Source organism: Agelaius tricolor, unplaced genomic scaffold, assembly GCF_023055355.1.
Source record: "Agelaius tricolor isolate 1412-34295 unplaced genomic scaffold, bAgeTri1.0.p SCAF_41, whole genome shotgun sequence".
Taxonomy (NCBI): domain Eukaryota; kingdom Metazoa; phylum Chordata; class Aves; order Passeriformes; family Icteridae; genus Agelaius; species Agelaius tricolor.
In genome coordinates this window covers 2,362,742-2,375,213 of record NW_027269301.1, presented here as the reverse complement: position 1 = coordinate 2,375,213, position 12,472 = coordinate 2,362,742, and the positions used below count along the sequence as shown (strand labels likewise).

At 62.6% G+C, this 12,472-nt stretch overlaps 1 protein-coding gene across 4 annotated transcripts; it reads right to left on the bottom strand.

The window, feature by feature from the left end:
• Positions 1 to 1,102: 1,102 nt before the first annotated feature.
• Positions 1,103 to 11,923, bottom strand: RHOBTB2 (Rho related BTB domain containing 2). Of its 4 annotated transcripts, none has more exons than XM_071454864.1 (10): positions 11,590 to 11,914; positions 6,697 to 6,898; positions 6,436 to 6,539; positions 6,157 to 6,342; positions 4,392 to 5,416; positions 3,449 to 3,567; positions 3,225 to 3,375; positions 3,052 to 3,140; positions 2,140 to 2,245; positions 1,103 to 2,061 (listed from the first exon to the last, which is right to left on the bottom strand). In XM_071454864.1, the coding sequence occupies exons 1-10, from the start codon at positions 11,817 to 11,819 to the stop codon at positions 1,823 to 1,825; spliced, it is 2,451 nt and encodes an 816-aa protein (XP_071310965.1). In that variant the 5' UTR covers positions 11,820 to 11,914; the 3' UTR covers positions 1,103 to 1,822. The 4 variants fall into 4 exon arrangements, with proteins under 4 accessions (XP_071310965.1, XP_071310963.1, XP_071310964.1 ...); XM_071454862.1 differs by lacking the exon at positions 11,590 to 11,914 and adding an exon at positions 10,101 to 10,522; XM_071454863.1 differs by having other exon boundaries at positions 3,052 to 3,375; positions 11,590 to 11,923.
• Between the last annotated feature and the right edge of the window lie 549 nt (positions 11,924 to 12,472).

Genomic DNA, 12,472 nt, shown 5'->3' with positions numbered 1-12,472 from the left:
TTTTCTCGTCTGGTTTGATTTGTTTTCCCCCCAGAACTCTGGTGAGGGGTCTCAATGGCCACCAAGGTCCAGGGTCCCAGTGGACACCAGTTGCTCCACGTGGCACTGAGGACTCAGCCCATGGAATTAATGCTCAGCCACCCCACCAGGAATGGTCCCCACCAGTCCCCAAGGGTCCTTTGTGCCAGGGAAAGCCCTCAGCAGCCATCCTGGCCTTTCTTTACCCCAGACCAGAGCCCCGTGCCAGAGCAGGGGGTGCCACCGTCCCTGTGCCATCGAGGGCTCCGGCTCCACCAGCCAGGGCTCTGTGTGTTGCAGTAGCTGTGTTGCAAATCCATGCAGTGCTTAGTGACAAAAGGGCTCTGCTCAGTCCCCCAAAACGCCCCTGCAGCTGCTCCCCAGCCCCTGCACTGCGCAGGGGCCGTTCAGGAGCGTGGGGCTGGGGTGAAAAGCAGGAGCTGCTGTTGAGCTGCCCGGAGGGGAGGGTTCGTGCCCAGGGGCCCCTCCTGGGCATTGCCCTGTGCCCCTGAGCATGCAGGCCTGGGCACATGCAGGCTTCAGCGCCAGGGCTCGGGTCCTGGCCTGGGCAAGGCAAACAGGACTCAGAAGCAGCGGTGAGTGCCCAGGTTGTGTGAAAAGGAGAGGAAGCCGTGGTCCTACCTGCTCACTGGGGCTGCCGAGGGACACAACACCGAGGGCGAGGAGCCACCTGGCTCCTGCAGCGAGGCTGAGGGCGGCCATGCACAGGGGGAGGCTGCAGGGGCCAGAGGAGCAGTGTGGGGTGGGAGCCACCAGGAGCATCCCTGGGTGCTCCTCCAGCAGCAGCCTCTGCAGGGATGGGCTCCAAGGAGCTTTCCCCATCCCAGCTGGGGAGGTTTGGGTGCCTCCTGCCCTGCCTGGCAGCCCTGCAGGGACACAGGTGGGACAGGCAGAGTCAGTCCGATGGAAAAGCCACCTGGTGTTGTAGCAGGGGTGGGTCCTGCCAGGCCTGGCTGTCCCTGCCCGTCCCAGGAGCGCTGGAAGGGGGGGATGGTATCACCCCAGCCTGGCACAGGGATGTGCCTGTCCAGCTGCTCCTCCCACACACACAGGGACCACGCCGGGCTTTTAAAATACCATTTATTACAATGGAGCCTTCCAGGCTAAAATCCCCAGCCCAGGGCTCAGGGTTGGTTTCTGGTGTGGCAGATTGAGGGAGTGGGTTTGGGTTTGGGGCTTTTTTTTTGCTTTAAGTTTCTGTCTAAACAAAACTGAAGAGTTAAGAACAGGGAGGAGAGGACTCTGGTCCTCTCCATGCCCTGAATTAGGACAAACCCCACTTGTAGGGGAAATCCTGCAGTGCCTGGAGGCATTTGGGGGCCAGGGTCCCCTGCCCTGTGCCTGACCCTGCTGCGAGTCCAAGGGGGTGGCAGGACCCCCACGGTGGCTCCAGGTGGTGAGATGCCATCAGACACCCAAACCACATCCCAGAGCTTCTGGTTCCAAATCCAAGTGGAAGCTGGATGTGTTTCTTCTTCATCTTCATCTTCTTCTTCCTCGTGCTGCTGATGTTCCGAAAAACAAAACCAATTTCCAACGAAAATTCCACACGAAATGAAACCACAGCACAGCCCTGGTGCTCCTGTAAACGCGAGTTCCTCCTGCTGCTCGGGCTCTGCCGGTCCCGCCGCGGGGAGAGCAGGGCTGAGCCCCTCCCCAGCGGCCGCCCCTCTGCTCTGCTGCGGGGCCGCTGCTCCGCCGCTGGGGCAGGGCATCCCGCCCTTCCTCCTCCTCCTCCTCCTCCTCCTCCTCCCCGTCTCCTCCCAGGGCAAGGACGGGGCTTTCAAACCACAGCCGAGGAGGAGGAGGAGGAGGAGGAAGAGGAGGCTGTGGCTGCCGACGATGAAGGAGAGGAAGAAGGGGAGGAGGAGGCGTTCCAGAAGAGCCAGCGCCTCTTGGGCTGCCGTTTGAGGTGGAGGTAGTCTTCCTTCTCCCGCTCCTTCTTCGCCCGCTGGTAGTGATCCTCCTCCTTCAGGTACCACACCGGCGGCCAGCGGTGTTTCTCGAAGTACTCCTGGTTCTCTGCGGGCACACGGGGGCGTGAGGGCGGTGCCGGCACCGCAGGGACCCCCCTGTCACCTCCCCCTGGCTGCCACTCACCTCCCGACATGGCCTTCATGTCGCGGGGGAACTTGCGGCAGACGTTGTTGTAGTTGGTGCAGATGTGGTGCAGGCACCAGTCGGCGAGCTGGTAGGCGCAGTGGAACTGGGGAGGGACGGGACACCAGCTCAGGGCCACCGGGAACGGCCAGGGCTTCACCTCATTGCTCCATGGACATCCAAGGCCAGACCTGGCTGTCCAGCTCCTGGAGCTGCCAGACCCCTCTGTGTCACCTCTGCCCTGCCAGACCCCTCTGTGTCACCTCCTGCTCTTCCAGACCCCTCTGTGTGTCACCTGGAGCTGCCAGACCCCTCTGTGTCACCTCCTGCCCTGCCAGACCCCTCTGAGTCACCTCTGCCCTGCCAGACCCCTCTGTGTGTCACCTGGAGCACCTCTTGCCCTGTCAAACCCCTCTCTGTGTCACCTCCTGCTCTTCCAGACCCCTTTGTGTGTAACCTTGAGCACCCCCAGCCCTCCCAGACCCCTCTGTGTGTCACTCCTTGCCCTGCCAGACCCCTCTGAGTGTCACCTCCAGCCCTGCCAGACCCCTCTGTGTCACCTGGAGCACCTCTCACCCTGTTAGACCCCTCTCTGTGTCACCTCCTGCTCTTCCAGACTCCTCTGTGTGTCACCTTGAGCACCCCCAGCCCTTCCAGACCCCTCTGTGTGTCACTCCTTGCCCTGCCAGACCCCTCTGTGTGTCACCTCCAGCCCTGCCAGACCCCTCTATGTCACCTGGAGCACCTCTCACCCTGTTAGACCCCTCTCTGTGTCACCCCCAGCCCTGCCAGACCCCTCTGTGTGTCACCCCCAGCCCTGCCAGACCCCTTTGTGTGTCACCCCCAGCCCTGCCAGACCCCTCTGTGTCACCTGGAGCACCCCCAGCCCTGCAGCACAGGCTCCTGTCCTACCTGAGCCAGCTCCAGGAACACGAGCACGTCCCCATCGATGTCCACCATCATCTGCGCCGCCTCCATCAGCCCGGTGACCGTGTACTGCTCTGCACAGGGGGACACACACGGGCTCAGGGGTGGCTGGGACGGGGTGACAGCCACCCTGCCGTGCTGCAGCCACCCAGACTCACCTGTGAGAGCCACCAGGTGCGGCAGGCAGAGGCGGTTGGCGAGGATGATGAGCTTCATGTCGTCCAGGTCGGGGCTGGAGCTGAACTGCCCCGTGTACAGGTACTCCAGCACCGCCCGCATGCAGCTCTTGCTGGTGTGAGGGAGTGCCACCTGCCAGACGCACACATTGTCACCTCCTGGCCGTGTCCCCAGCCCTGCCACCCTCCCAGGGGGCTCTCCTCACCTCGTTGGTGGAGCTCTCCACGAAGGGGCCGCCGAACATCGCGGCCATCCAGTCGCAGCTGGAGATGAGCAGGGGCTTGTGGGCACTGATAGCACCATCATCCAGCACGAAGGTGACATCTGGGGACAAGCACAGGGGCGCTGCTGGGACCTGGGGCTCAGCCACAAAACACCTCACCCCAAGGAGAGCAGAGGGAAGGGGACAGATCCTGCCATATCCTCTATTTTTCCCTAAAATATCGCTCATTTTGATCCAGCATTCCCTGCCAGCCCAGAGGAGCTCAGGGGAGAGCCTCAGCAGGCTCTGCCTGTTCCAAGGGTGTTCCCAGGTCACCCCACAGCACATTTACCACATTTGCTAGCAAGGAAATGTGACACCTAAACCTGAGTCCTTGGAGAGCTGGGAAGGAGGCTGGGGATCTCCTGCCTCGCTCTCTGCAGCTTCTCCCAGGGGTGTGCAAGGCCAGCACACATCTGTCCCTGACAGGGACAGCCTGACCATATTAGGATCCATCTCCACGAAACAAATCCAGCCAGAGGGAGGCTGGGACATTCACATCCCCCTGGGATGTCACCTCGTGCTGGTGGCTCGTGGTGCTCGCTGGAAAGCTGGGGAAATCGTACTAAGGGCACTTGCCCCTCATAAATCAGGATGACCCTGTGAAATCCGGGCTGGGAGAGGAGGAAGTCGCCTTTGCAGCTCTTCCATAAATAAACAGAGCTGCTGGACCAACTGAGGAGCAGGAAACCCTGGGGAAGGGCTTCACACTCACTTTCTGAGGGAAAAAAAAGGCGATAAAAATCCCCACACAGCAAAGTGTGACCAAAAACCCTGGGGGAGGCACAGCCGCCCCCTCACACACGGAGCAAAGCCAGGAGCTCTGAGCCCCCACCCGCCCTGTGAGCCCCCAGAAAGGACCAGGCTGCTGCTCCTGGGGCCATACCCGAGAAAGTCCCCTTGGCCAGGCATTCCTTCACCCGGTTGGTCCTCCGGACGTGGAAGGCTTTGGTGATCTCCTGGTTCATGAACGCCTCGTTGTTGAGGATGTTGGCCACCATCATGCGCAGGTCGAACACCTCCAGCAGCTCGGCGATGTGAGCGATGTGCATCAGGTCCCGCTCGTTCTCGTCCAGCTCGCCCGTGTACAGGTACTTCAGCACGGCCCGGAAAGGCCCCGGCTGGATGGACGCGTCCATCTTCACCACCACCATCAGCTTGGACTTGTAGGTCAGCGGGTCCTCGGCCATCTCCTCCTGGATGCTGGTGAAGGCCCTGCTCCACGAGGAGAGGTTCCGGCCGCGCCGCAGCCCGCGCTCGCCGTTCTCGTAGCGGTCGCCCCGCAGGATCCCGTCACTGGTGGAGGCTCTAAGGCACGGTTTGCGCTGGCCGGGTCCGGCCTCCTCGGCGCTCTCGCAGATGTCGAAGCTGGCGGCCCTGAGGAGGAAATCCCGCCCGTGGTGCCTCTCCTCCTGGTGCAGCATCCGCTCGGCGGCCGCCGTGACGGCCGCCCCGAAGCCGTGCCCCGCGCTGCTTTGCTGGTCCTCCTCGCTCAGGTCCATGAGGAACAGGTCGTAAAACTTGGAGGAGGAGGTGGAGAGGTAGATCTTGTGTGCGTAGATTTTGATCTTCTCTTGCAGCACCAGGATGACGTCCGCGCACAGGGGGTCCTCCAGGAGGTGGGCCGGACGCTCCTCATTGTTGGAAGGGGGGTCCGGGACGATGATGATGGGAGGAGGGGGCTTGGGGGGCAGGAAGGGGGCTTGGAGCAGGGGCCGCTGCACGTTGCGCAGGTGGGACTTCCAGAACTGCAGGTGGCGGCGGGAGATGAGGGCGGCACGGATGGCATTGTCAAAGACGTCCTTGACACCAAACTGGGCCACCACGCTCGTCTCGTAATAAGGGATCCCCAGCTCCTTGGCCACCTCCCTGCCCTTCTCTGGGGGAAGGATCTCGTTAGGTTTAATTGGCCTGAAATAGACAGGAGATAATTAATGAAGAGTGTTGGGGAAGATGAAACAGGAAAGCCTTATAAATATGATTGTCTGGCAAAAGATTTTGAGAATATGGAAACTATAAGCGAGACTGAAATGAAAGCAGCTTTGAGATCCCTCAGTTACTGAACAACTGGAAAACAATGGTGTGGCCAGCTGAAGGTGATCCCCTTTTGATGGAACAACACCCTCTGCTCCAAGGGGCAGAGCAGACCCTGCCAGCTTGGCAGAAGGGGCCCAAAGAGGAGTTTGTAGGGTTTAAAATGGAACACAGGATGGTGATGTAATGATTCTTATAGCTGTATGGAAATGCTGTAAGATTTGTATCTTGTACTGGATTGGTTAGTGAGAATTAGAATATTCAACACAGAAGATTTATTGTATTGGAATGGGAACCTCGCTCTCTTACCCTTTTATGCTCCTACCCTTTTTACTCTCTTACCTTTTTACTCCTTTATGCTCTTACCCCTTTTACTCTCTCACCCTCTCATCCTCTCTCCCCCTCTCTTCTCTCAGCCCTGCTCTGAGCTGTGCCTGGCAGCTCCCAGCAGGGCCCTGCCCCCAGGCCCTTTGCAATGAACCCCAAATTCCCCACCTGGCTGCAGAGATCTCTCATCTCCATCCATCCCAACCATCCTACCCCCCAAGCTCTGACAGAAGAGAGCTCTGGAGATAAGGAGGGCAGGCAGGGAGGTCTCTGGGGCACGCGGGTCCCACCTGGCCAGGGGTCGGCGTGCCCGGTTGACGGCCTCCAGGTCGGCGTAGCGCAGGTCGAGCTGGCAGCCCACCAGGATGACGGGGGCGCGGGGGCAGAAGTGTTTGATCTCCGGGTACCACATGGTCTTCACATGGTGCAGGGAGTTGGGGTTGGCGATGGAGAAGCACAAAACCACAACGTCGGACCTGTGAGGGGACAAGGCAGGGGTCAAGGTCCGGTTTGGGGACTCCCTCCCTCCCTCCCTGCCCAGGGTAGCGCCGGGCTCTGCCTGTCCCTACCTGCCGTAGGCAAAGCGCCTGTCCTTGTGGTGGTCACCAAAGGTGTCCCAGAGGCGCAAGGACACGCTGACATCATCTACCACATCCCGGGAGCGCTCCAGCACCTGGGGGAACAGAAACCATCCAGCTCTCCTCAGTCCCTGCGCCTCACCAGGACAACAGCAGGGCTGTTCCCACCGCGGGCAGTCAGCCACAGCCCCACCTCCTCGGGATCCCCACGGGGCGTCCATGAGCCCCCCCAGCCTCCTGGGCAGCCCTCACCTCCTGGCAGACGCGGTACTGGTCGATGGCCCACACCGTGGGCACGTGGGTGGCGAGGAGTTGGTACTGGGTCAAGGTGGCGTTGCAGGCACGGGCACAGATGAGCCGGGTCTTGCCCACCGCGTTGTCCCCGACCACGACGCACTTGATGGTTTCTACGTTTGGCCTCTCATAATCCATGTCAGAATCCATTAATTGGGACCTGCGGGGGGAACGAGGGCTCGGCAAACACAGCCAGGACCAGCCAGGGGCTGTCTCCAGGGCAGCACAGGGGCACAAAGCAGGAGGATGCTGACACTCCCTGGCAGCTCGGGGAAGCTCTGCAGCAGCTGCCCAGCCCTTCCCAGCTCGCTGTGCCCGCCAGTCCCCTTTAAAATTTCATGTTCTGGTGGCAGTGTGGCTGCTGTGCCACGTCAGACACATGGCCTGCGTTGGATTGCGCCCTCCTCCCTCCCAGCTCTCAGGCTCATGCCTGTTCATGTGAGATGAGGCTTTTTTTTTTCCTCTCCCTTCCTCCTCTTCCTTTTCTCCATCTCCAGCATTTGCAAGAGAAGCTTCCAGAGCCGCCTGACTGAGTGCACACACAGGCACTGCCTGGCTCTGCTGTCTGGCAGGGGACACTGACCTGGCCCCCTTTTCCCATCCCATTCCCAAGGGGACATTTGCTCTCAGCTAAGAGCAGCAAGAAGAAACTCCTTAGGTTTCCCAGAGGCTCGGAAGCCACAGGGATTGGGAGAGCTCCTGGGAGCTCTCCTGAGAAAGATGTCGGTGCTGTGGGTGCTGCAAAGCTGATGAGCAGCACCCAGGTGTGCCCAGGTGTGTCACCCATTCCCTGCTCAAAGCCAGAGCCTAAATCAGCCAGAATTAACTCATCACAGCACGAACACGAGGGTTTATGTGGTTTCCAGGGGGAAAAGCACTGAGGGATTGAGGGATACCAAAAAGGACAATTATGTCATTTCCAGGGGGGAAAGCACTGAGGGATTGAGGGATACCAAAAAGGACAAAAAAACCCACATCCCAATTTCTCTGAACTTCCCAAGGCCAGGGATCTCTTCCCCCTTGGTATAACAAGAAGGACAAAAACCCCCACATCCCAATTTCACTGAACTCCCCAATGGCAAAGATCTCTTCCCCCTTGGTATAACAAGAAGGACAAAAACCCCCACATCCCAATTTCTCTGAACTTCCCAAGGCCAGGGATCTCTTCCCCCTCTTGCTCCCTCCTGGCAGCGGCCTCCCGAGCTGCTATAATAAACCACCAGCGCAGTGAGCGAAAATACCCGGTAACGATGGCAACCGAGCCCTGCACGTGGGACCACAGCTCCCCAAACCGGCAGCCTGGCAAGGACTTCCCAATGTTAGCGCCTCCCTCCGTGCACAGCCTCCCTGGGCACACCTGGGGCCCCGAGGGCAGCTGGAGGCAAAGGCAGGTGGCACAAATCCAGGTCACTTCGGGTGCCAGCGCTTCCACACCGGGCTGGTCCCGAGGCAAAACTTCTCTGAGTGGTTGTCACCGCATTCCAGGCCCCCTCCTCCTTTGGGATGCAGGGAATTCATCCCAAGGGCATCGCAAACCAGGAGCAGCAGCAGGGCAGGTGGGCTCCTTCCCCATTAGCCCCTCAAAATCCATTTCCATCCCCCTCTGCTGCCACCCCCTGTCCCCTGCTCCTCCCAGGGATCAGCTGGGCTCTGTAGGACCGGGAGATCTCCGGGGTTGGGGGCTGTGAGTGCTCGGGGAGCTTTGCTGAGGTTATTTTTAGGCCCAGCCGTGCTCCCGAGTCAGCCGAGCTGGTTGGGATGGAGGGGGAAGGCACAGGAATGACAACCGCAGCTGGCACTTGGGATGTTTGTCCCTCGTGGGGAGCTCAGCCCACCCCCAGCCCAGCCAGCTCGGAAAGTCTGGTGCCTCATGGGAATTAAGGGCTAAATCCTTGTGGGATCAGTGCCTGCCGTGAGGAGGGGAAGAGGGGGACAGCAGCAGGGATAAAAAGGGGATCTCAATAAAGCAGAACCTCATTGGGATCTCAATAAAGCAGAACCTCATTGGGGAGCTCTGCTGGCCCCACAGTGGGAGGGTCACAGCCCCTCACCCACAACACCATCCCAGGAGGGGCTGAACCTTCTCAAGCCCCCTCCTCGCCTTCCCCACCATCACTTTTCTCCTGAGAACAGCTCCAAAATCCACCGCAGAGTAAAAATAACCCCAGATGCCGAGAGGTTGGAGTTCCCCCAACCAGAGGAGCAGGGCTGGAGCCAGCAGCCCCCCACCCAAACCACGGGCACCCAGTTCACACCCACACCCCCCAAGGAGAACCCCAAAATTGCTCCTTCCAGGCTCCCAGCCCGCGGTTGCCAAGGCAACTGCACCATCACCCCGGGAGCCGTCGCTTAGCAACTCCCAGGCTCCAAATCCTCCATCCCGCACCTCGCCAGGGGAGGAGAACCCCCAAACCGGGGCGAAACCGCCCCGAAACGGCGGCGATGCCCAAAAATAACGGGGCGCCCGGGGCAGCCGCGGGGTGCGGGAGGAGCGGGGCCCGGCGGCCCCGCGGAAGCAGCCGGGGCTGTGGAGGCCGCGGCGGGAGGCGGTGCGGGAGGAACGGGGCCCCGAGCGGGGCTGCAGCACGGCCGGGCCGGGGGATGCGGCGGGCACCGGGATCGGGGGCGCCGCAATGGGCACGGGGAGCACCGGGAGAGGGTGCGGGAGTTTGGGGAGGGAGCGGGGAGCAGCCGGATTGGGGGCGCGGGGAATTGCGAGGGGTCTCGGGGGTGCTCGGAGCATCTGCGGGGCATCGCAGAGGGGTCGGGGAACACCGGGAGCGGGTGCGGGCATCGCAAAGGGGCTCGGGAGGATCCGGAGCGGGTGCGGGCATCGCAAGGGGTCTCGGGGGTGTTCCGAGCACCCGAACCGGGGCTGTGGGGCATTGGAAAAGGGACAGGAAGCACCGGGAGAGGGTGCGGGGCATCACGAGGAGGTTGGGGGTGCTCGCAGCACCCAGACCGGGGATGCGGGACATGGCAAGGAGACTGGGGAGGACCTAGGCGGGGGATGTGGGGCACCGCAAGGAGGCTCGGGAGAGCTCGGAGAGCCCGATCGGGGCTGCGGGGCACCGCGAGGAGCTTGGGGGTGCTCGGAGCACCCGGGTCGGGGGTGCGGGGCATCGTGAGGCGGACGGGAAGCACCGGGAGGGACACGGCGAGGGGACTGGAGAGCACCGGGAGCCGGCGTGGATGGCACGGCGAGAGGAAGCCGAGCCACCCGGATCGGGGGTGCGGGTGGGCCGGAGGGGCCGGGCCCTCGCCGTGCCCCGTCCGGGAGCCGGGCCGGGCCGGGCCGGGCAGGATGCGCGGAGGCGGAGCGGGGCGCGGGGCGGAAGCGCGGGGGGTGCCCCGGTACTCACACCAACACAGACGAAGCGGCGGCTCCCAGGGGCCGGGGCCGGGCTCGCCCCTCCGGACATGGCCACGGCGCGGCTGGCGCGGCTGGGCTGGGCACGGCTGCGCGGCTCAGGGCCGGGCCCGCGGGGGCCCATGGCGGCGCCTCGGCCGCCCCGATCTCCGCATCCGCGGCCCGCTGCGCTGCGCGGAGCCCTGCGCGGATCGCGGCCCTGCGCGCACCGCCCTGCGCGCTGCAGTCGCGCCCGCCCCGCCTTTCATTCACAAAAAACAAGCGGCCCCGGCCGGGCCCCGCCCCGAGCCCCCCCCGCGGCCGCGCATTGGCTCGGAGAGACACGGGGGGGTCCCGGGGGGGGTACGGGCCCGTCCTGCCGCGCATGGGGACCCTCGGCACGGCCCTTGCAGGAGGCTCCGTTGTGGCCCCCACTCCTGCCCTGGGATCCCCATCCTGCCCCTAAGTCCTGCCCCTGCTTTGCCACGTCCCCCTAAATCCGCCTTGAGACCCCGTAATGTCCTCTCACCCTCCCTTGCAGGGGGCTCCGTCAATTCTGCCTTCGGACCCCCCCGTGTCCCATCGTGTCCCTAATTCTCCCTCCCAGGGGACTCCTCTGTGCCCCCCAATCCTGCCTTCCATGCAACCCCATCCTGCCCCTAAACCTCCCTCTCAGGGGGCTCTGTTGTGGCCCCAATTCTGCCTTGGGACCCCCATCCTGGCCCTAAAATCCTCCCATCCTGGCCCCCAATCCTGCACTCCAGGGATCCCTATGCCCCCTCTGCATGAGACCCCCACCCTGCCCTCCATCCCCTGTGACATCCATAGGGGGGGATGACACCCCCACCCCCCCTATATGTCACCTCCATCTTTCTTCTGCATCCGATTCCCCCCCTCCCCGTGCCCCCCAGTCCTGATCTCTCTGAGACCTTTCCCTGTCCCCAAATTTAGGGAGGTGCCAGCTGCCAGCTGGGCCATGTGTGGTGCTGGGGGTGGAGGAGACCCCTCACAAGCCCCACAGCCCCCCCGGAGCACCCCCAAACCCTCGCAGGGCTTCTGGCGGGGGGGGGGAGGGCGAAGCTGCTCCATCCCTGCGAGCACAGGCCACACGCTGCAGTCCTGCCTTTTTCCCCTTCTCCACGGGGTTTATTGCAGCCCCTCCTCACCCCCAGGGCATCTCCCCGAAATCTGAACCCTCGGGGCACCAAAAAACCTCCGAGTCATCTTTGCAGCGCGGCTGCCGGGAAGGCGGCGGGCACCGCTCTGACCCCGCATATCCGCATCATGTGATCCTCGCCATCCCTGGCCGAGCCTTGCAGCCGCCTCTCCCTGCCCATCCCCGCCGCCGAGCCGCGCTAGGCTCGGCCCCCTGCCTGCCCTGATCCCTGCGCTCGGATCAGGCCCCGGCACTGATGCGGCGCCGCAGCGAACGGCGCAGAGCGCAGCGCTCGCCCGGCCCGGCACGGCCCGGCACGGCCCCCCCAGCCCGGCGCCAGCCTCACCGAACTCGCAGCACGGGGATCTGTCTCTCCATAGCAGAAGGAGATGGAGCCGCTAATGTGGGGAGGGGAAAGCCCTTTTTGGGTTTGGAGGCGGCAGCGGCAGCTCCCGGGATTGCTGTGGAATCGCTGGCCCGGGAGCTGCGAGCAGCCGAGCCGCAGAGCCTGGAGCTTTCTGCTTCTTGGAGTGGGTCACGGGGAAGGAACACGTAAAGCTTGTTTGCCAGCCGCATGATTTGGCTTATTTGCTCTCTTGTAGCAGGTGCTTAATTGTGGAAGAAAGGGTTCCCGGCAGCTTTCTGGGCAGCCAAATTCCCGCCTGCCCCTCTCGCAGCCAGGCAAAACAAAAGCACGATTGTCACCCGCAGGCGGAACGCGCCGGCTGCGGAGCTCGCACGGGCCTCCCTGCCGGCAGAAAAGGTTCCCGAGGCACCGAGGAGGGCACGGGCCGCGGAAAGGGGTCGGGAGCAGCTGTGGAAAGCGTGGGTGCTGCTCACAGCCCCTCTCCTCCCAGGGAGGAGGATAACAAGTCTCAGCTGACTGTTCCCCAGCGAGCCCGTGCTGTGGCATGGCTTAGCATGGAATGGCATGGAATGGCACAGGGTGGCACAGCACAGCTGCCCATGGCATGGCACAGCTGCCCAGTGCCATCCCCCTCCCGCAGTGATCCCCACCAGGGCTGTGGTTAAAAGGCCTTTGCTTCCCGCTCCAATCTCTCCAATTTAAGCCCCTTGAACCTGTCCCCAAGGAATTCCATCAGACCAGCTCCATGATCCTGACTCCACAGCCAAGGCTGAGCTCTGGGGGTCACACCAAACCTCCTTTTTACCCCACAGCATCCTCCCTCCTCCTCCTCCCCAGCCAGGAATGAAGAAGCCCTCAGGAT